Source organism: Macrobrachium rosenbergii, chromosome 41, assembly GCF_040412425.1.
Source record: "Macrobrachium rosenbergii isolate ZJJX-2024 chromosome 41, ASM4041242v1, whole genome shotgun sequence".
Classification (NCBI taxonomy): Eukaryota; Metazoa; Arthropoda; class Malacostraca; order Decapoda; family Palaemonidae; genus Macrobrachium; species Macrobrachium rosenbergii.
The window spans coordinates 79,482,718-79,508,305 of NC_089781.1; the positions used below are offsets into that span (position 1 = coordinate 79,482,718).

The 25,588-nt window shown below is 34.7% G+C and overlaps 1 protein-coding gene across 8 annotated transcripts in view; it reads right to left on the reverse strand.

The window, feature by feature from the left end:
- sff (sugar-free frosting) overlaps positions 1-25,588 on the reverse strand; it is a 647,719-nt gene that overhangs the window by 279,922 nt on the left and 342,209 nt on the right. For all 8 annotated transcript variants that reach the window (XM_067084454.1, XM_067084452.1, XM_067084450.1 and 5 more), the window contains one exon: positions 13,919-14,013. Coding sequence is in view for 2 of the 8 variants with exons in the window: in XM_067084448.1 (XP_066940549.1) it covers positions 13,919-14,013 (95 nt within the window). In the remaining 6 variants the exon portion in view is untranslated. The remainder of the gene's footprint in view (positions 1-13,918; positions 14,014-25,588) is intronic.

Below are 25,588 nucleotides of genomic sequence, written 5' to 3' on the forward strand. Positions count from 1 at the left end.
AAAAGAGAAGATTAATCAATGGCGAAATTGCCATCTGGGCGAGTTCGCACATAAACAACACAAAGTAACTTTCTAACAAAAATGCGAAGTAATCAATTACGCGAACCTTAATCAACCGGACCTAATGAGAGGTCTTGCTTTTTAGGTTCAGAATGGCATTTTTTTCTGTTTCCCAAATTAAGGACAATGGAAAGTTGAAACAATTCACTATATTTTGTTAAAGTACTTTGAAACATGATATCTTTACGCCATGAGCTAGCCAAGTGGTTTTCCACAAAAGACATAAATAGTTCATTAAAACTGAAACGGAAAGAACTAAAAACTATTTTGGTACCTTTCAAAGCTGTAAGTCGACAATTAAGAAATATCAGTAAATCTCCAATATACATCTCCCCTAATGCAGGGACTCCTGAAATTATACCAAGCATGGTGAAACCCCTTTTATTCGGTATCTTTGTTGTTATTAGTCCTGTCCTGTTTGATACGTTTTCATAAATTACTAAATGATAATTAGATGATGATACTTGTTTGCCCGTCATATCTGCCGTCAAATTTTGTGTTACAGAAATTTGTTTATAATATCTTGTTTTAGGGGTCAGTTGCACATTCGCAAAAGACAAAAAACCACTTGATAGCTCTACGCCAAAAACAATTCCAACAGAAGGAAAGGTTTACCAAAACAGCATTAAAATCAAAGATTCCAAATGCCCTTTGCATTCGAAATTATTTACCAAAGGTCAAGCGTCAATATAAAAAGATCAGTCTTTGTGGGATTTTCCTATAGGGAAGTAAAAATAGAAATCTTTTACTTTTCTGTAAAAGAAAACTATTGTGCCGGCTTTGTCTGTCCGTCCGCACTTTTTTCTGTCTGCACTTTTTCTGTCGGCTCTCAGATCTTAAAACCTACTGAGGCTAGAGGGCTACAAATTGGTATGTTAATCATCTACCCTCCAATCATCAAACATACCAAATTGCAGCCCTCTAGACTCAGTAGTTTTTATTTCATTTAAGGTTAAAGTTAGCTATAATCGTGCTTCAGGCAACGATATAGGATAGGCTACCACTGAGCCGTGGTTAAAGTTTCATGGGCCGCGGGTCATACAACATTACACCGAGAACACCGAAAGATAGATCCATTTTCGGTGGCCTTGATTATACGATGTACAGAAAACTCGATTGCGCTGAAGAAACTTCGGCACTTTTTTTACTTGTTTAACGTTGTTTTCAAGAAAACTGGCTTCTAACCTACTCACCTAAAGTTTCGCATAAGAAAGTCGTTCCCCGTTCAAGGCAAGCCCCTTCACCCCACCCCAGCAAGCACAGACACAGACACATATATATATATATATATATATATATATATATATATATATATATATATATATATATATATATATATATATACATACTGTATATATATTAATTTGTGTGCTCCTATGAATGCACTTCTGTTACTTATAACCTAAAACCTGAGCAACAATTTGGCCTTTAAAGAGCCTAGCTACGTCCAACGACAAAACAACGCCGAAAACGGCACGAAATTCCTCCGTTTTCTTTAACGAATTGTTTGGAGGCACCGTTCGCCGCTGCTCTTTAATTGAAAACACGCTGACACGTAAACTGCTTTCCGTGCATAAATACCCTTTTGCTTTTAACAAAATCCACCTGTAAAGCGGAGGGATTAAAATCACCCTCCCCCACCTCCAACAAACACCCAGAGGTGTATAGTCGACCCTACCCCCGCCCCCGAAAAAAAAGGATGTGCCGCCCACTTGGAATTTTTCCGGTTCATGTAAATTTAGCCTTATAATGGGAGCATTAAAGGTTCGCGTCCCTATGGAATAGTCTACATTATGTACAAGTCAAATTACGTAACAAGGAGAATGCGGCTGCTCTTGGATGCGTTGAACTTTTTCATTACTATTATGCTGGGTAATAGGTTTGTTTAAAAAGGACCGGCTAAATTACCTGCCGTCCTCCAGCCTCTTTGTGTTCTCTCTCTCTCTCTCTCTCTCTCTCTCTCTCTCTCTCTCTCTCTCTCTCTCATGCTTTACTATATATATATATATATATATATATATATATATATATGTGTGTGTGTGTGTGTGTGTGTGTGTGTGTGTGTGTGTGTGTGTGTGTATGTATACATGTATACCTGATTCACGAAGATATGGAACGTGATGAATGTATAAATAAAGGTGAATGCCACGGAGGAAAAGTGAAACAACGGAGTGGTTGCTAGGCTTTTCGACAAACGGTCCTTTACCAGCAGACTCAGTAAAGGACAGAGTGTCGAAAGGCCTAGCAATTACTATTGTCTAACTTTTCATTCGTGGCATTTGCCATTTACACACAAACACACACACATATAAATATATATATATGTGTACACACACATATATATATATATATATATATATATATATATATATGTGTACATATATATATATATATATATATATATATATATATATATATATATATATATACATATATATAATTACATATATCACTTTGAAAAAATTATGGAAACTTTTCTTACATCCTTCAATTACACTGAGTTACCCCAAAGCTGCAGACTGCAAGACAATTTATGCCTTAGCAGCGATAGTCTTTCTACTCTAACATCTCCGTCTATGAATTTGAATTTTGAGAGAGAGAGAGAGAGAGAGAGAGAGAGAGAGAGAGAGAGAGAGAGAGAGAGACCCATCACTCATATCAGACGTTCCATAAATTAAAGAAGACTCAAGTTAGATAACAGCAATTCTTCTCGTTCCTTGAATCACTGAAGCTTGACGAAGGAAGGCTGGGAGTCACAGAATCTGTGAAACTACGCAAAGAATATTCCATTGTAAGTGACCTTAGCCTTTTCAGTGACATTTGAATTAATCTACTAGTCGACTGATACCTAAACTGACAATATTTATCCAATGCCTATTTCGTTCATGTCATCGGAGGGGATCTTCAGAAATCATCTGTGATCTTTGATATAGGTTATAGGTCATATGTAGAAGTTTATTACTGTTTGTAACCATGAATCGTTATCTCAGTAAATCAAGTAAATAAGCTCTCTCTCTCTCTCTCTCTCTCTCTCTCTCTCTCTCTCTCTCTTATATATATATATATATATATATATATATATATATATATATATATACATATACACATGTATATTATACACACACACACAAACACACACACATTATATTATATATATATATATATATATATATATATATATATATATATATATATATATATACTGTATATATGGATCTCACAAAATAAATCTTGAAAAAGCTCTAGAACATTATATCCGCAGACTGCATTTGGACCTCCTCTATGCATACTGCGCAATATGCAAAGAACAAAAGCAAGAATTCCTTATCAGCACATCTGTAAACAACACCCCTTCAAAATTGCAGTAAAAAAGGGGGCTTTCAAAAATAGACGAGAACCAACCACTGAAAATATATGGGAAAAATTTATGACCTTTCGCCGCACTTATGCCCAGACAAGCACACACATTTTTTCATTGCGAAATTCACATTTTCTAAAGAAGATTTTCCAGAATAATACAGAGCCAGGGTTATACATGTTGCCTGCCGATGACGTCAAAGGGGCCGCTCTGGCCCCGCCCCTTTTCAGCCAGAGCGCGAGGGAGATGTAACAACGTCGAATGCTTGCCCCGAAAGCACCGCAGTTTCAATGAGACATTCGCATGCTTGCTTACGTAAGAATGATAATTGCTGAATAGCAGTGTCTTCAGTCGTGATAATATATGGATAAAAGATTCTGTTTTTCAGTTATTCAAAGCCACCGGTCTGAAATTTCTTTAGTTTTGCCTAACGCAAGAAAAAGGTTCAACGTGCATTCTGAGAACCATGAAAGAATCGTTGTAGGTTCATTTATTTCAAGCTAAAAAGAAATATGCAAATTTCATTGTTACACTGGTAAACAGGGGCATTCTTTGTTCTTCTTTGGGATGGTAAGATATACTGGTATTTTCGAATTCATATTCAAGGTCCTTGTTCCACTCTGAAGACTCTTATATTCATTAATGCAAAGTGGCGTTTAAAGACGCAAGATGACATGTCCCATGACACAACATAGGATTTCACAATAAAAGTGGGCATTTAATGAGGGAAAAATTAAGTTAAACTATACAAAAATACTACAAGAAAGGCATCACCGCCCATGCATCAGAGGGTCTGTAGATAAAAACAAGTAAAAAAATACGCCGAAGTTTCTTCGGCGCAATCGAGTTTTCTGCACAGCGCAAAATCAAGGCCATCGAAAATAGATCTAGATTTCGGTGGTCTCGGTGTAATGCTGTATGAGCCGTGGCCCATGAAACTTTAATCACGGCCCGGTGGTGGCCTATCCTATATTGTTGCCAGAATCACGATTATGGCTAACTTTAACCTTAAATAAAATAAAAACTACTGAGGCTAGAGGGCTGCAATTTGGTATGTTTGATGATTGGAGGGTGGATGATCACCATAACATTTTGCAGCCCTCTAGCCTCAGTAGTTTTTAAGATCTGAGGGCGGACAGAAAAATTGCGGATGGACAGACCAACAGTTTTCTTTACACAAAACTAAAAACGAAACTAAACACTGAACGAAATAGAATTACTACACTTTTAACACTTCCATCCATTAAGAGTGCCTGGCATTATGACTTGACCGTGTTAAAGTCAGTAGAGAACTAAGCACTCTGTTGCATGGAGATACTAGGTCTGCATTCTAAATGGAAAAAATAGGGCGTTTTGTGATATGATGAGAAATATTTTTAAAGAAATGAAAAAAGTTCCGCCGTTATCAACAGAAGGTATCTCAGGAGATAAGGAAACTCAGACTCAATCAGCTCAATCAACTAAATGTCTTTCCGTACAAATAATAAACACAATAATGTAAGAGACTAAATGTAATATTCTCACCATTACTAGCAACGATTTAAATAATCGGCATGAAGTGTGTAGCTGTAAAATTTCTTTTTTCAATAAAAGTCTAATTAAACACAACTATCTGCATAATTAGCACACACTAACATTCTGAAACTTTTGATTAAGTAAACGATAATATGTACCATGAAACAGCTTTGATAAAATCATACTTCCACTCCGCCGCACCTCCAATATAAACTCCCTACAGTCTAAATACTTATTTTCATCGTAAAAAATCGAGTAATAAAACCACCTACGCATTCACCGCATTCATACAATTTTAAATCCCATGAATAAGCCAAGTGACAATGATACAGAAATGCACGCCGATATGTACCTAAGAATCAGATCCTCATACTTAAGAGCCCTCCCCTCCCCTTCCCTCCCCTCCCTTCCCCTCCTCCCCTCTCTCCAAAAGCACTCGAAGAACAGTAAAAACCGAATCCAGGAGTTGAAATATCAACAGAGCAGATCAAAAGATAAGCAGCCGCAAAGACCACCACCACGCAAGGCTCTCGCAGCTGGAATCCTCGCGTGAAATATCTTCAAGTCATTTTTTTTTTTTTAAGTTAGGGCGCTTTGCTTTCGAAAACTTACGAGGATTAGAGTAAACGGTTACAGGAGCTAGGATCTGAAAGTGCTTCAGTCATGCGATTTGTTTGGTTTAAATGTGAGTTGTAGTTTTCTGTAATAGAAATCTATTGTGCCGGTTTTGTCTGCCCGTCCGCACTTTTTCTGTCCGCCCTCAGATCTTAAAAACTGTCTAGAGGGCTGCAAACTGGTATGTTGATCATCCACTCTCCAATCATCAAACACACCAAATTGCAGCCCTTTTTTTTATTTTGTTTTAGGTTAAAGTTAGCCAAATCATGCTTCTGGCAACGATATGGGATAGGCCACCACCGGGCCGTGGTTAGGTTTCATGGGCCGCGGCTTACAGTATTATACCGAGACCACCGAGAGGTGGATCTATTTTCGTTGGCTGTACAGAAAACTCGCTTGCGCCGAAGAAACCCCGCCGCTTTTTTTTTTTTTTTTTTTTTTTTTTTGCATGACTGTATTTGCAGTCTCAAAAATTAAATGATGTGGAAACTTGTGAATTACTCGGGAAGACACCGGAGAACATTATGATTTAAATAACAGCACTACCATTATGGACAGCCCTATTTAAGATAACTAATACTCCATTCAAATGAATAACATGCCCCCTCGTCAAGTACGCAATACACTACAGTAGTGTCATAATTTTGATTATTTTACTAGCAGATATACGCATAAACTATTGAAACGTTACCGAAAAATTATCGTAATTTTACTTCCAGTTTTAAGTAAATCGCGTCTCGAAGCACTTGTTCTATTTTATTTTTGGGAAGATGAAAAAATCTCACATACAAGCATCTAAAATTCTAGTGCTATGAAATATAAGCCGGGAGATTTCTTAAGACAAGTTTTCGATATACTTGAAAAACTGAGCTGTCTTCGCTGTGGTTACAATAATTAGGTAAAATTAAGTATCTTAATCGGCAATGAGTCAAGCCAACCAAATTATTAACTTTACAGTGAAATAATAAAGTACAGGAGAGATGATAAACCACGTTACATTAGTGAAGCTGTACAGACTGAGCAACAGCCTTCAACTCGAATGGCTAAAAAACAAGTAAAAAATGCGCCGAAGTTTTTCGTCGCAATCGAGTTTTCTGCACAGCTGCTACACCGTATAATCAAGGCCACCGAAAATGGATTTATCTTTCGGTGGTCTTGGTATAATGCTGTATGAGTGGCGACCCATAAACTTTAACCACGGCCCGGTGGTGGCATGTCCTATATCGTTGCCAGAAACACGATCATGGCTAACTTTAACCTTAAATAAAATAAAAACTACTGAGGTTAGAGGGCTGCAATTTGGTATGTTGGGTGATTGGAGGGTGGATGATCAATATATCAATTTGCACCCCTCTAGCCTCAGTAGTTTTTAAGATCTGAGGACGGACAGAAAAAAGTGCGGACGGACAGACAAAGCCGGCACAATAGATTTCTTTTACAGAAAACTAAAACGCAAATATCGGTTAACGCCAATAGCGTTTTACACATATGGTTAATCATGTATTCGATTCATTTCATTTTTTTACTTATAGGTTTTATTCATTTTGTTGTTGTTGTTGCCCGATTAGTTCTTTTCTCATTATTTGTAACAAACAAAGTCTTAACATGGAAAGGATATTCTCTGAATACTTTCTAAATACCAGGGTCTTTTAAACTGAAAAGTATCTCGCTTACAGCGTCATCGAAATGCATTATTCCCATAATGTACAAAGTTGGTAATTGCGAGGCGTAATTCACAGCTTGAACAAACAAGTAAAAAATGCGCCGAAGTTTCTTCGACACAATCGAGTTTTCTTAAAGGCCACCGAAAGTAGATCTAGCTTTCGGTGGTCTCGGTATAATGCTGTATGAGCCGCGGCCCATGAATCTTTAACCACGGCCCGGTGGTGGCCTAGCTTATATCGTTGCCAGAAGCACGATAATGGGCTAACTTTAACCTTAAATAAAATAAAAACTACTGCGGCCAGAGGTCTGCAATTTGGTGTGTTTGATGATTGGAGGATGGATGATCAACATACCAATCTGCAGCCCTCTAGCCTCTCTAGATTTTAAGATCTAAGTGCGGACAGAAAAAATGCGGACGAACAAAGCCATCTCAATAGTTTTCTTTTACAGGAAACTAAAAGAGTAAGGAGAAAGAAAGAAAGAAAGCAAGTTTATTGTCATTTATTAAAGTACTCAAATATTACCGAGCTGCAGCCTCCGACATAGGCATGCAAATGATCTCACGACGTGGCGACGATGATTCAAGGTGGCTCAAGTCGTGTTTTCGTTCGCGAAATCAGGTGATCCGAAGACATCATTCATCTGCATCCCAAATTTGCAAAATCGCGTCGGATTTGACGCGGGCATTTTTGATGCTGTGACGCTAGGTACCAAACCGATATCATTCGGTTAATCATTAAACAAATCAGGCTATATCAGTATGCCAAATATTCAGATCACGAAGTCGGTCACTACACAAGTCTTATGTCATCAAGTATAAATACTGAAAATTAGTTCAATTTAGGTAATTCTCAAATACTCAATAAATTTGTGGTTGGCAAAGTGTCTTCAACCTACAGAGGTTTGAACTAATTCACAAATAACCGTGGCAACAAACGTTAAATAGACGTCCATACCGACAGTAAGTTAATCATGGGGAGTGGAGCACATCCTCATCCACATCCGTTCATCCGTCCTCGAAATATTTCCTCAGTGCAGGTAAAAAACAAACCTACTCCCGATTTCGTTATCAGAAACATTAAATACGTTTTACAGTGGGCCGTTGTAACGCCAGATAGTAGCAAAGCGATCAAGTAACAGGTCTATAAGCTGGTATATCAATTTACCTAGAAACAAACAAAAGGGACGCAAGTGGGAGCCGAGACCACAGCGAGGAAATTACTTCAGACGATAAAAAATACGTTAAATCAATTAGGATACAGTATTTGCTTTACAAATGTTGGCCACAACTAACCTACTTTACCCCCCCAAAATAATCTCTAACCTCTCTCTCTGACTTTCCCACTCAAAGAAAAATGTTATTTTTTGTTCACAAGAATCAGAACACAACTGAGCTTTCGAGGGCATTTTTCCACGACGCAAATAAACATGATATAAATACAAGGAAGGCCAAACCCGGCTTAAAGCGGAGCCTGTAAATACCATCGTAAATACCGCCGCTATATAAGAGGAAGTGAATGCTGCGGCTGTGTTTAGGAATTGGGGAAAACATAAAGGAACATTTTTGGTTTTTCGAGATTCGATATTTTTCAACGACTGTTTGAAGGGAGTATGAAGACCGAAGAGATGAAATCACTTACGCATTTTCTAAAGTTAAATAATAATAATAATAATAATAATAATAATAATAATAATAATAATAATAATAATAATAATAATAATAAAAGTATCATCTTAATAACTTCAACCAATAATAATAAAATAAAGGATCATCTTAAGAATTAATACCAAACCCATAATAATAATAACAATAATATGTATCATCTTAATGACAACAACCAAAAGAATAATAATAATAATAATAATATAATAATAATAATAATAATGATAATAATAGCAAAGAAAAGTATTATCTCGATGAACAAAACAAATCAATTAATAATTTTACCGATAATGGAGTCCTCGCCTCGTCCTCAAAATCGTGATTACTATCAGCGCTCAAAACCTGTCCCAGAAAAGCCACCACCCTAATGAACCTCAGGGGAAAAATAAATATCGAATAAAAAAAAAAGTCACTAAAACAAACTCTTTTGGGGAAACTAGTTTTTGGAAACCGAAATCCTCAAGACTTTGGAATTAAGGCGATAGCATTCTTCTTAATGTTCCTTCTTTCCCCCAAGAAGTACTGCGCGAATCCCTTCAAAGCCTCCTACCATTATGGTCCCATTACTGTTGGTTTTCGGGGGTGCTGGAGGGAGGGGGTGGTTGGGGGAGCACTGAGCGAACCCCCGGGGAGAGGGTGAGATTTTGGGGTGGGGAGGAAAAGAGGATGAAGATGGTACAAAGAGAGAGCAAGAATTTTACGTCTCAGGAAAATTTCTGTTAGTCTGCATTCAGATTCCTAGTGGAGATGAGGTTTGATGTCAGTTTCTAACTATCAGGCTATTTCAATTTGATTAATATATATATATATATATATATATATATATATATATATATATATATATATATATATATATATATATATAATATATATTATATATTATATATTATATATATATATATATATATTATATATATATATATATGTATATATATATATATATATTATATATATTATATATATATATATATATATATATATATATATATATATATATATATATATAGAGAGAGAGAGAGAGAGAGAGAGAGAGAGAGAGAGAGAGAGAGAGAGAGAGAGAGAGAGAGAGACATTATATATTATTATTTTCTTTATAATTTTGTGACTGCAACTATCCTCAGCTCTTGCCAAAGCGGATTACTATCCCAAGACTTAATGATATAACTTTTGTCTAATCAGATATTTAACGACATCCTCTGCAAGAGAAAGTAATTCTTTATGTTTTATTGCTCACCTTTCTAACAATTTTCATTTTCTGCCAACCTATATTTAGACATAATCTTGACATTCTATAATATAATCGTTACGCAAGTTACTTTGACGTCAAGAACTGGGTCGAGTGTATTACTCAGAACTCCAATGAGCCACTGAGCTCCGATTAATAATCAAATATATTTCTAGATGGCATTTCTATTATTATTATTATTATTATTATTATTATTATTATTATTATTATTATGAGCACCGTAGTATTTTTTCGCTTTTTTTCGTTTGTATCAGCATCGTTTTTAATCATCACTATCATCACTATTAGTTATATATTTACAACTGCTTGTATTTTCATAGTTATTAGGGAACATGAACGCTATTAACAGAATCTCTGAGCATTACCACATGAGGTAATATTCCTCATTACTTTCAGTCCACAGCTCATTAAATATCATCTGAGCTATCGTTATTGCAAAGACAAATTGCAACGGAAGGAAGACTGTATACAATCTCTGTCCGTCTGATTGACAGCCTGACCGATTGATATCTATAAACTGCCCTCTGTGTCATCGACAGAATATGACAATATCTGCGCTGTTAATTATGAGGACGACGTAGAGGAAGATGGAGGAAACTGTGAATAAACGGGGTGAAGAGAGGGAGGATGTGGAGAAGAAAGAGATACAGATACTTTCAAATTTCTATACATGCAAATGACAAAATGACAAAATTATGTAACCTACAAGTCATCAAATCATAAATTAAAAAAATTCAGGAGGCATAAAAACCATATACACTAGATATATTTTATATATTTCAATACAGAGAGCTGTTTAAATAGATGAATGGAACACGAACAAATTAGGTACTATTATCTTTTCATTTTTCATTTTTTTCTAATCCATACATTTTGCTAAACCCTTTGCGAATAACAATTTTTGTTTGTTTCCTGTTTATCTGCGTATGATCTTTACATGGCCTTTGTATCTCCTTGTTATTCTAATTTTGCTCTATTTTCGTTTTCATCTTAAATTTTCTCTCTGCTCAAATTTGATTAGTGTCTTCTGTGAGTGACAATGTGGCAATTTATCGGAATGAATTTATGCAGATTTTTAATAATAATAATAATAATAATAATAATAATAATAATAATAATAATAATAATAATAATAATAATAATAAATAGGGACCTTAAAACATTCCATCATACAGCCAAAATCCGATAAACTTTCACAATAACCTTTGAAAGAATAGAATGATGAATACGAAGAAAGAAAATTATAAAAAAAAAGAGAAAGCACCATACATATATGCATAGCATAGTGTGCACATAAATATCTTTGCATTTAATGAAACCTGCACTACATAACCAAGAAGATAGAAGCTACTTCTCATAGCATTACACTGGCCTAGTATTAAACAGACAAATTACACATCATTATTTTCCAAAAAAAGTACTGAGGTTATACGTTTTCCCAATCCCTGAAGACGTACCACGTGTTCAAATCTCCTTTAACTAAAGTTGTAAAGAGCCTTTTCTTTAAAAACATTCATTTAAAACTCATAATAAGATCAATAAAAGCCACGTTTATTACATAAGCCAATGCGAATACATGAAGGACGAATAGAAATCTAATACACATCCACAAGGCCTCTCTCTCTCTCTCTCTCTCTCTCTCTCTCTCTCTCTCTCTCTCTCTGTTTTCAGTTGCTTTTTCCTCCCCGAGAGATAAGTGACCCGTCTCTTGGTGTTTGGCATGAGTGTACGTAATGGCATTTTTCGTAGAGGGGAAGGAAATTGCCCTAAACATTTTTGGAGTTGCTGCGCTTGACAGACCATTAAACTCTGTAATATGCATCTCTAGAAAAATACAATAACAGGTATTATTGTCAGGTTACAACGGAAGATTAATGGTCGTTAAGGTACAGGCTGTTATGGATATTTTTTCATCTATTTATCCATATATATACATACCAGGTATGTGTGTTTATTACAATATATATATATATATATATATATATATATATATATATATATATATATATATATATATATATATATATATATACATATATATATTAGCTTTTTCTAAATGACTGCGGAATGTTTACGTTCTCTCTCTCTCTCTCTCTCTCTCTCTCTCTCTCTCTCTCTTCTCTCTCTCTCTCTCTCTCTCTCTCTCTCTATATATATATATATATATATATATCTATATATATATATATATATATATATATATATATATATATATATATATATATATAGTATATATATATATATAGATAGATAGATAGATAGATAAGAATCCATACGCAGCCTAACATAAATATTAGAAACCTGACATATCCTCACTCCCCAACCATTTGAATATTCACAATTAATTACGAATGATATAAAAAAGGAAACTGGTTGGAGCAAACCATAATTAAATTAGATTAATATCATGACAGAATAATACGTGCTCACTACTTTTTATGCACATCAATATATCAAGAAATATACTATGCATTTAAATTTATATATATATATATATATATATATATATATATATATATATATATATATATATATATATATATATATATATATATATACATATATATATCACTAAGTCCACTAAGTCCGGAAGGTGAGTGAAAACCGGGACTTTGAACAAGTACTTTCGTAGGTTATTCTACATTTTCAAGTTCACAGAATAAACTACGAAAGTACTTGTCAAAGTCCCGGTTTTCACCACCTTCCGACGTGGACTTTACTGATATTCTCAAGCACGTTCCTTTCGTGCTGTATTGATATGTACAGTACATATATATATATATATATATATATATATATATATATATATATATATATATATATATATATATATATATATATATATATATATATATATTTATATATATATATATATATATATATATATATATATATATATATATATATATATATATATATATATACGATATATATATATATAAAATGAAAACGATCTATAAATCCGCAGGTACACATCTAATCTAATCTAATATAAAAATGAAAAGACTTCCTACAGGACGTAATCTGATAATAATATAACGAGAAAATCCTTATTGTTCCTCTTCCAACGAAATATCAAAGATTCATTCAAAAAAGAACATGAATTTCTGATCCATAATTCTGCTCATTTGATAACGTTCAGTATCAGGAAACTGCCTGTCCACAAACGTAATCTCTCGTATTCCTCGTATTTCAAAAATCTACATAAAAAATATAATTTGACATAAAAATCAACAAACAATTCAAATCTGAGCACGTTTAATGTCAAGACTGATATAACAATGGAAAATGCAAGTACTAATCTATCATATGATGAGGATATCCTTCTTAATCTTTTACAAAAATCAAAATGTTAAAAAATGCTTTTACACTGACCATGGATTTCTAATTTATAAATGGATCGGTTATTTATGTGGTAATCATTTTTATTATAAAAATTAATAAAATAATAGTTATTATTCTTTTGTTTACAAAGGCATAAACATTAAAAAAATAATTCGCTCTAGAAACAACAGATAATTCACACCTAATTCCGTATAAAAACAAAGCATCATACTAGTTACAGTAATAAAACCCCTGTTATTACTCTTTCGAACACAATCAAAATATAAAATATCAAAATTTAACTTCTAATACTCAAATTTATAAACAATTCCCATCTAATTGCACCAAATATTCAAAACCTCCAACCAGTTTTAATGATAGAATCCCTCTTATTTCTCTCCTGGGATAAAAAAAAAAATAAAACTATAAAAGAAGTCATTCAAAAAATGAATATGAAATCTGTACTTACCTTTTGTAAAACCGATTCACTTAACTTTTCCCTGTTAATTATTTTAATTGCTACTCGCTTCCCTGACACGCACTGGACACCCAGCTTCACCAAACCTGAAATTAAAATTGGGAAAAAACGGTTATTGGCGGAAATTAAGAGAATTTTTTTTTTATCAGAAACTAAAATGGAATTTATGGTGTTTCTAGAATTATTTATTTCGGGGTGTAAGATTTCCTTTCGGGACTTTTTTTTATCAGAAGCTATAAAGATATTAATTATAGCCTTTCTCTATCGTGACTCATTTCATATGATCTTTCTAAGGTGTTTTTTCATCTGAAATACGTATGTTTATTTCAGTGCCCGTGCACAAAATTCTTGTAAATGTAAATGGATGTAGTTTATTAGGACAAAATGCTTAAAAATTACCGTCAAATCGTCTAAAGCCATTTTTACTTATAAAACACCTGGAATCCATGTGAAGAAATCTTTACGCATAATTTATCATAAATGCTTCTGAAGCAATATTTTCATATTTCCCTCAAGTCAAACGACAAATGAGAAAACAACAAACCTTTAAAATAATTTTTCATATAGAAATCAAGGTACTTGTCTGAAAATTCCGCTCTGTATACAACAAAGAAAGTATATACAAAACATTTAAGCCTTACATACGTATATTAATCAGGAACACTCCCTAGAAACGAATCTTAAATTAGGCCTATGGAATTCCAATATGTATAAACTTACAGAATCAACATCAAACCTTAAAATAATGCTCTTATAAATACCTGAAAACATGGCTACTAATATAACATTATATCCAAAAGAAGAAAGTAACCTAAAACCCTTAAATCTAAAACATTCTTTATACAAACCAAACTCCTGGAGTCAACCACCTCATTATATCCAAGCACATGCAGTTAGAGCATACATGAAGAGGATACCATTATCCACATTAGCTTGAAGAAATACAGCAAACGGAGGCCGGGATATCGCACATCTATCAAAGGATATTGCTCGCGTGCTCTCGAAGCATCAAGGGCTGGCTTTTGGCTCGGCACATTGTTTATTACGAAATTATGTAAGGCCACACCGGAAACAGGTGCAGCGCTCGGACGTGACGTCCCAGTTGAGCGTGGAGAATAAAATGGCAAACTTCTTTTTTCTGCGTTTTCAGTGTGCACCTGGGGCACTGAGAGAGAGAGAGAGAGAGAGAGAGAGAGAGAGAGAGATTAAAGCCCCGAATTCATCTCCATAAAAATACAAACATAAGAGAGAGAGAGAGAGAGAGAGAGAGAGAGAGAGAGAGAGAGAGAGAGAGAGAGAGAGAGAGTCTAGATTAAAACCCTGAATTCATCTCCATAAGAAAACAAACGTGTGTGTGTGTGAGAGAGAGAGAGAGAGAGAGAGAGAGAGAGAGAGAGAGAGAGAGAGAGAGACTCTGGCCTTCAGCCCTGAATTCATTTCCATAAAAATACAAACATGCAGTAATTCTTTTTAATACTGAACCAGTTGGTTACATGGTCAAATAAAAGTGAGAGCTAGAAAGCCTGTCAATTGTATACCAGAGCTGCTTATCTGAAAATCCAATTAATAAAACGGTCTTGAAATCAACAATAAACCACGAAGTCAATCTGCAGCTTTTCATACGAATTCAACAAGAGCTCACTCTGACCTCAAGTCAACGTATGCATGCGATAGGTGTTCACACACACACACACACACACACAAACACACACACACGAGCTCACCATCAAGTCGAGAGATTATCATCGGGATTCTTGACTAGTGACGGGGAAACGCAAGTTTGAAGCGGGAGGATTAAGGAGGTTGATGAAAACGCGCCCGAAGATGATGATGAAAACGCGCCCGAGGACGAGGAGCTTTTCAGAAGCCTTCGTTCCTGGGCCGCGATTTCAAGAAGGCGACTCCTCTTCCGCCACCCCGAGCGATACTTTGTGAGAAATTGTGGTATGGCTGTGAGATGCCTTTGAAGGATTTATTTACTCTGAGACAGGTCTTCAAATATTTTCTTTGTGGAGGGAGGTTTCTTATTTTTCCTTGATTTAATTTTTAAGTTTCCGTCAGACTTAACCATAGTGTGTTAACTCCTATCTTACCAATAGTTTAACATTAACCTAACAACATTTGGGAATTTTGCTCTTCAGAATTATTTAATGGGTATTTTATCTCTTAATACTGTGCGGATAACAGCAGAAGTCATTCATTTCCGTTTTAGACAATCATTTTCTTAACATAAACAGAAAAAACAGCCATGCATTGCAGTTTCAACAAGCAATTTCCTGATAACCTTAATAATCATGTCCTGAGTACCACTGCCATCTAATACAAACTCAAAATCGCATCAAAGCAATATTGCAACAACTGCTATTACTGACCATACAGAATATTTATCATAAATCTTTTAAACATTACGCGAAAGTGAATACAACAAGTTTCTAAATAGAAAAATGTAACAGTTCGACGGTAAGCCTTGGATATCCCGAACAGTTTATTTCATGCACTTTAGACGGCAGTTCCTCTTCAGCATAAATTGCAAAAAATTTGTTTTACGAGAACTATGAAATTTGTCACGAAAGCAAGCATCATAGAAACAAATTATCTCTCTCTCTCTCTCTCTCTCTCTCTCTCTCTCTCTCTCTCTCTCTCTCTCTCTCTCTCTCTCTCTCTCCTTCCAAATATTAGGGAAATAAAGAGGTACAGTATAAGAAAATAAATATATCATATTATTCCAAAAGTACAAAAAGTGCATCTTGAACAAGAACGAATATCTGAGAGAGAGAGAGAGAGAGAGAGAGAGAGAGAGAGAGAGAGAGAGAGAGAGAGAGAGAGAGTAACTTAACAGCTAAAACAAAAAATTATGCAATTCTCTGAACACTTCAGCAAGTGCCAAGTAACATTTTCTTTCTTCATGGGGGGGGGGCGAGAAACATACCAGAGATACCAAAAGTGTTTTCCGAATCAAAATGAATACGAGAGAGAGAGAGAGAGAGAGAGAGAGAGAGAGAGAGAGAGAGAGAGAGAGAGAGAGATGAAAGGGTAACTTAGCTAAATGAATTACGCAATTCTTTGAAAACTTCAAAAAGTGCCAAGTAACATTTTCCTTTTACCAACAATACCAAAAGTACTTTCCGAACACAAATAAAACACAAATAAATACGAGAGAGAGAGAGAGAGAGAGAGAGAGAGAGAGAGAGAGAGAGAGAGAGAGAGAGAGAGAAAATTAGTGTCACTGAAATTAAAAATTTTTCTCTAAGCCAAAGATATATTGATAGAATTCTTGTACATGAAAGATCCGTAACCAGAAGAAGATGCCGCCGGGAGTATGGCAGTGGCTCTCCAAGTAAGGAGAAAGCCCAGGAGGAAGACCGAGGCACCATATTTTGAAGTTCCATAAAGGATGAAATACTCTCGGATGCCTCCTGCTGACGCGGAATGGAAATTGAACTGTCTCGTGTTAATCGAAATATGTTGTTTACACCTTCTGGAATAACATCCGTTGTCACGTGGACCACTGGCGCTTTTCGGTTTTTCTCTCTCTCTCTCTCTCTCTCTCTCTCTCTCTCTCCTGAATAACCCGGTTGTCCGATACGTTTGTCCATTTTCAGTTTTCTGTAAAAGAAATCTATTGTGCCGGCTTTGTCTGTCCGTCCGCACTTTTTCTGTCCGCAATCTTTCTGTCCGGACCTTTTCTGTCCGCACTTTCTCTGTCCGCCCTCAGATCTTAAAAATACTAAGGCTAGAGGGTTGCAAATTAGTATATTGATCATCCACCCTCCAATCATCAAACATACCAAATTGCAGCCCTCTAGCCTCAGTAGTTTTTATTTTATTTAAGGTTAAAGTTAGCCATAATCGTACGTCTGGCAACGATATAGGACATTCCGCCACCAGGCCGTGGTTAAAGTTTCATGGGCTGCGGGTCATATAGCATTATACCGAGACCATCGAAAGACAAATCTATTTTCGGTGGCCTTAATTATACTGTACAGAAAACCCGATTGCGCCGAAGAAACTTCGGCGCATTTTTACTTGTTTTGTTGTGAAATTTCTTTTATTTAGCTCTGTCCATCGACCTCTCTATGGAAAACATCTAATTCCTTTGTCCTTGCGTCCAATGCATTGCAAGAATATAAAATCCGCAACTCTCTCTCTCTCTCTCTCTCTCTCTCTCTCTCTCTCTCTCTCTCTCTCTCTCTCTCTCATTGACGAATAAGATTTTTCTACGTTGAGAAACAAACGGGAAATAAAAAATGCATTCGCAAAATAAGACGAGCCATTCATGAACTGGATTTTCAATAAGGACCCTTACGAGACAACAAAACAGAAAATAAAAAAAAATATAACAAACAAGTAAATTCAAAGCCGACTGAAAACTGAATCTTTGATGTTTCGAAGGAAAAATTCAATAGAATCGCAGGAGAAAAATTTTAAGAAAAAAAAAACTATATTACCAATTGGGTCGACCTTTGAATGCCACAACAGCTCAATAACAACAGGTAAGCAGGATTCTAGGTCATCTGCCATGCCCTTGTGTACTTCAGTGCGTATGTTCGTCGAAATATGGTTCATGGCTATCTATCTATCTATTTATCTTTATATCTATCCATCCTTTTATATGTACCCTAGGGAGTCACTGTAGTTTACATGTAGCTTGCCCCTATCTTGTCTATATTATCAAACGTCACTGTGGTATTTTCTCTATTTATATATCAATATATCAATAAGTACGATCTCTCTCTCTCTCTCTCTCTCTCTCTCTCTCGTCACGTTTCACTGAGGTCTTCCAATTATTTTTGAAACATAAGATGGATGTGATTTAACGATGATCATAATTAGCACTGTTCGGTTTTTCTAATTTAAAAATTAACTTTGCATAATAGGTTACATTTAAACGCTCTCGACGTTTACAAAATTACGTCGAGGATAAATATCCTTTAGGTTACATCGAATAAAGTATACACCCTTCTACAAAGTAAACAAAAAAATTCTACACAAAAGTTAACAAAGTAAATCAGTCCATAACACAGTGTTATCACTGTTTTATAACTGATCTGAATATTTAAATTAGAAACAATAGATAAGAATAATCTCTGTAGTCTATGCTAAAGAAAACATACTAAAGACACTGGAATAATTCGGGCAAAAAAATCATTCAAATCCTGGACATTCAAAAACTATCAAAAAGTTTGCCTTTATTAACATTTATAAAAAAAAAACACACTGACAGAAACGATAAAAGCATTACATCCATACAGCACGTCTTCTTTGCCCTTCGGGAGCTAAAACGTAAAAAGCGCCCAGTCCAACAAAGCGGAATAAAAGCTGTACGTTCCTTTGAAAATAATCCTCGGTACCTGCGTCTGCACTATTACCGAGTCTTTGCCGGGCTGCAAAGCGACAAGGGAGGTGACGCTGCGAAATCATATTTGTTGCAACTTTCAATGCATCACTTTAGATTGCCTGTGCTTGATACTTTATCATACACGTCCTGATCGACGCACGCGCGATAGAAGGAAAACAAGCATATTCAAAACGTACCTAAGGTGCAAGGAAAACTAGCTACCGGAGGTGTCACATAACGGAGCAAGGTTAACATGTCACCTCTGAGAGAGAGAGAGAGAGAGAGAGACTTACATGGTCGAGGCTTTTGGGTGAAAGGTCGTGCCAATGGATTTATCCGAGGGGGACTGAGGAAGGGATGGGAGGAGGGGGGTGGGGTTAGGAAGCCCTACCTGCATACCTGGGCTTCCTCTCGATCTTTTCACTTTACTATTCTACGCATTCTCTCTCTCTCTCTTTCTCTCTCCACCCGAACCCTCTCACTCAGTAATTCTACTTCGTTTATTTTTAACATTTTCTGCTGACTGACCTTAAGCTCACGCACGCACACACACACACACACACACACACACACACACACACATATATATATATATATATATATATATATATATATATATATATATATATATATATAATGTGTGTGTGTGTGTGTGAATGCGTTAGAATAAACAAAACGACAATATAAAAGATTGAATATGAAAAACCAAAGAGAACATAAAGAATATAAATATATATATATATATATATATATATATATATATATATATATATATATATATATATATATATATATATAATATTATCTGTATGTTTGTGTGTACGTTGATAAATCTGCTCCATACACTTGCGATGTAATTACACCTGAGTCAGTTTAAATTGTCTTTCGAAAAGTACATTAACCACATTCATGTACATCATGCAAGTAAAACAACTGTCAAAGATCTCATCCTTTAAATTTTATTTTTCTATATTTGCATAAAATTCATATTAACTTTGAACTGCTGCTAAAGATTCAAACAGCTTAAAGCAGGAAGATACTATGCATGTCAAGGTACTGTTCTCCTTATGGCCTTTATTATTAAGATCTTAAATTTGGAATTTTCATTACCATCAATATTACTATCTACTATTATTTCATAATCTGCATGAACTCGAAATGGCTCAAGCCAAAAATGAACCTGAAATTGCTTGAATATTAGTAAGCTTATTAACTAGGACAATGCTCATAAGAAATATGATGGAGGTTCTTTTCCATACATCTTTTACCAACCATTTAAAAAAGCATTAATCACATAAATATTCTTTGATCCCAAGCAGATAAGATTTGAATGCATAAAAATTTAATACAATAACATTTGTGGTTCCAAAAACTTTAGTCCCACTAAAAAATTTAATTTACACGAATATTTTTCATTAAAAAACCTTTTGAACACATAAGAAAAGTTCAGTATCATAAAGGTTTCTCTTAAAAAAGATACATCACATTATAAGACTAAATCAATGATTTATAAAAAAAAAATAATAAATACATAATCGTCATAGTGGTGTTTCTTTTGTAATACTTTTTAATACCCTACCCATCGCCCTTGTCACTCCGATATTCACCAGATTCTCAACCTTTCTTCATTTTCCATTTTATATGAATACCAGATATATTCAGGTTCCTGCCGGATTAACGAGTTCGACCTACGTACTCGAATTTCTCCTTTCCGTCTAATCTAATTTGTCTTCTCTAGGCACGCACTTACCACAATACGTACGTGTTCATGTATAAATCAACCCATAGTAATGTTCACGTGATTGTCTAACCCGGAAGAAGTTAGTAGGGTTCTGAATATAAAGGGAAAGAGAGAGAGAGAGAGAGAGAGAGAGAGAGAGAGAGAGAGAGGAACACAATAGAAAAACCTCATTACTTAGGGATCTTATGCTGCAGTTTGACTCTCTCTCTCTCTCTCTCTCTCTCTCTCTCTCTCTCTCTCTCTCTCTCTGTTTATCTACCTATCCAACTAAGCTTCGTCACCGACCATAGTCTAACGGGCTTCTCGCTTGGATACTAAGCACTATTCGACAACTGTTTCCACATTTGAATTCATTTCCGCACTCGTTGTCATCATCATCATCATAATAAGTATTTTCATATTATTATTATTATTGTTGTTGTTGTTGTTGTTACAGAAAATGTTTTACATCTTTTCTTTAACAACACCTCTTCATTTTCGATTTCTGTTCCCCAGTCTCTATTCAATAGCCAAGAATGTTTAAAACAAATCTACAAAATACCAAAACTTATTCTTTTACATAAAGTACCTGAGAACTACCTGTTAATTGCAAGATTATTTTACCAGCAAGATGTAAAAAACTTATTAAACTTACTATTCCACTTTCTAATGCTCCAGATGGATGTGAAAATACACCATATATAGTTTCTGAACTAGGAATAGCTCATAAATACTATAATACTGAAATTATTACCAATATTGCAGGCACAGCAGTGTTACAATACTTGATGAAAAATGGACCGTTCCATGGATAAAACAAGCGCAGTAATGAGTTACAGCTCTAATGATATATCCGTGGGTACATAAAAACATTTTAAAATTATTCCGAAAATGTATTGTTTAACGACTATATATGTTAATAATCACTGACGTATGAAATGAGGTCAAACTGATGAAAATAGAACATACACGTTTCCTCTGGGAATGGAGCTGACTCAAAATGTTACTCCAAGCGCTAAATGCTGCTCTGAATGACTGTTACACAAGTTATACATACATACATACATACATACATACATACATACATACATACATACAATACATACATACATACATACATAATTTTAAAACATTTTCATATCGTAATATCAGAATTGATAACATGCCTCATTTAACACAAAGAAAGCTTCCACAGGAATGAAAACAGAAAGAAAGAAATGTAAAATCAAGAATAATATATTCAGAAATAATGAAGAAAAAAACAGACACTATAGCGTAAAAACTTGACGGAGCACATTCAGTATTGGCTATGAACTTGATACTCGACACCAGGTAATCGCCTCCAATTTCACACTCAATACGCCCACGCCCACACACACACACACACGCAGTAAACTCACACCTAAGTGACCTTTAAACGAGTGGAAGATGCCGCCTACAGTATTAGCTGTGGATGTTGTATAACTTCGTCTCCAGTTTGAAATGTATTCCTCAAGTAATTCTATATAGAGAACTCAGCCTCAACTTAGAGTCAGGATTCACAGTAATCACGCCCACGGGGGGTTTTCTGAGATATCATGGTACTCTGATTTTTTACCAAACTATAGCTTTAGGGAAGAATTTAAATCCCATATTATATATCACAGCCACTTCTGTAAGATATTAATAATAAAACAGAATTTTAATTTCACCCACGACTCTCTGGATGTCAGATTTTTTGTCGTGCTCACGACCTTATCAATCACCATGACTACCCACTTTTATTTTATTATACAACTTTTAATCACACGACAAGGTTTTATTTGTAAAACATCTTCAGTAACTACCTTGTTGTTGAGAGATGTGTAGGCGTATATCAGGGTTTAACATTTAAACTAAAAAGGCACATTACTTATTTTAATAAAAGTTTTTGTTTGCTGTAATCCTATCCTGAAATTGAGCTCACCGACGACCTAGATTACTTGAATGAGAATGTGGATATACAGCAAACAAATCCATCACAAATTTGCACCTCCTGCCCCCGAGGAGAGAGAAAGAGGGAGAGAGAAATGGAAAGCTCAATCCTTTTCTGACCACGAAGACAATGTTACAACCGCGTCATTTTTAGCTTTCTGTAAAAGAAAACTATTGCGCCGTCTTCGTCTGTCCGTCCGCCCTCAGATCTTAAAAACTACAGAGGCTAGAGGGCTGCAAATTGATATGTTGATCATCCACCCTCTAACCATAAAACATACCAAATTGCAGCCCTCTAGCCTCAGTAGTTTTTATTTTATTTAAGGTTAAAGTTAGCCATAGTCGTGCATCTGGCAACGATATAGAACAGGCCACCACCGGACCGTGGTTAAAGATTTATGGGCCCGGCTCATACAGCATTATACCTTGACCACCGAAAGATAGATCTGTTTCCGGTGGCCTTGATTATACGCTGTACAAAAAACTTTATTGCTCTGAAGAAACTTCGGCACATTTTTACTTGTTCTTTACGTTATCAGTCAATCCTTTAGTTTTTAAATTTAAGTAAAAATTATAAGAAATCAGCAGCTGGATAATGTTGCATAGACCTTTCAAGACTTGCTACGTGCTGCTAAGGAGCAAGGGGCTGCGCTGACATAAGGCCAGCTTAATTTAAAGGACGATTCCTAGTAGCGTGGCATACCTAAAGGAAAGATGAATATGGATGAATAAATGTGGGAAATTTGTTATGTAATATCATATCAATAATATACACAGTGAAATTTACCAACGGAGCAAGTGCAAGCATCTCGTAACATAATGCATCCTGTCCCTTGTTTGTTTGCGAGTTTTATCCGAAATGAGTTTTACAGGCAATGTTTACTCACAAAACACTCACATCGTCTATGAAATGGATGCTTTGGTACACTGCTGTCGGAATTGCAAGCAATGAATAATGATACTGATTATTCTGTGTCACTGCATCTCAAAAATAGGTAATGACAGGCTTATGTAATTCCAAAGGCATACAAAGATGGAATATCTATTTTGTATCAACCGTCTTGAATCCTGCCTTCCAGTTTCAAAAACGTTATATTATTTTCATTTCCATTCCTTTATTAGAGAAATGGATAGAAATACCTAAAAAGACACCCGAGTGAAAGCAAAGTCATTCCAGTATCCATATATAAGCCCCAAAGTCAATCAACCGTTAAGCACTGTGACAGGCATCAAACACAATACGAGTATACCAAGACTTATTTCGAAATTCTATCGCAATATCAAGGTCAGATCGCACGATTTGGTTGACCATTCTTAGCCTCGACGAATAGGCTTCGTATTTCTATTCTTGCTTTTGCTTTCCATATTCTTACGGTCCGAAGAATGAACCCAATATCCACTGTTTTTTTCCTCATTATTTGGTTTCTTTTCTTTGGTCCCCGGGCAGGTACATGCATTCAGTTACAATTGTATATGGTACCTGCATATATAATATACATTATACGTAGGTACTTAATGTGTGCACATACTCATTCGTAAGCATACACATACACACACACACACACAGACATATATACATATATATGTATATATATGTATATGCAAGTATATTAATATATATATAAATATTTGTGTATGTATGTGTATATATATGTATGTATATATATACATATATATATATATATATATATATATATATATATATATATATATATATATATATATATATATATATATATGAACAATGTGGCACTGAGTTTTCCTAAATATGTTTCACAAACTCTCTGCAAAACAAGTAATTTTTTCTCCAATGGAAAATGCCGAGAAACAGAAAGGAGGAAATTATTTTTTTCTTATATTTTGCATCAACAAAAATGAGAGACTTTTTCTTCGGAAAAATAAAAGCATTAGACCATACAGCTGCTCAAAAATATTCTTTGTTTTTATTAATTTCTTTTTTCTTTTTTTGCGTCTTGTCACAAACAAACTATTTCCCTGGAGAGTTTGTTGCTCCCGAGAAAAACATGACAACAGATACTGTAACATTTTTCTTTGATTGTTAAATTAGGCATGAAACTACCGTGCAAAAAATTTAAATGCTCCTCGATGCAGACATTCTGAAGCAGTATTTGCAATATTGTTATTGGTGTATATACATACATGTGTGTATGTATGTATGTATATATATATATATATATATATATATATATATATATATATATATATAATATATAAAGACATTTGGGCTAAAGCTTTAAAAATGCAATAACAGGAAAGAGAGTGATAGCTTTTGTCTCTTAAAATGAAAAATTTAAGTTGTTAATGGCATCATGGAAAGCATTTAGAATAGCAGTAAACGGATATTATTATTATTATTATTATTATTATTATTATTATTATTATTATTCATTATTGTGATCATATATATATATATATACATATATATATATATATATATATATATATATATATATATATATATATATATATATATATATATATATATATATATATATATATATGCATTTCATTATATACGACACGCTTTTTAGACCTATCTATCTTTAATTCTCTAATCACTACACTTTTAGACCTCTCTCTCTCTTCTCTCTCTCTCTCTCTCTCTCTCTCTCTCTCTCTCTCTCTCTCT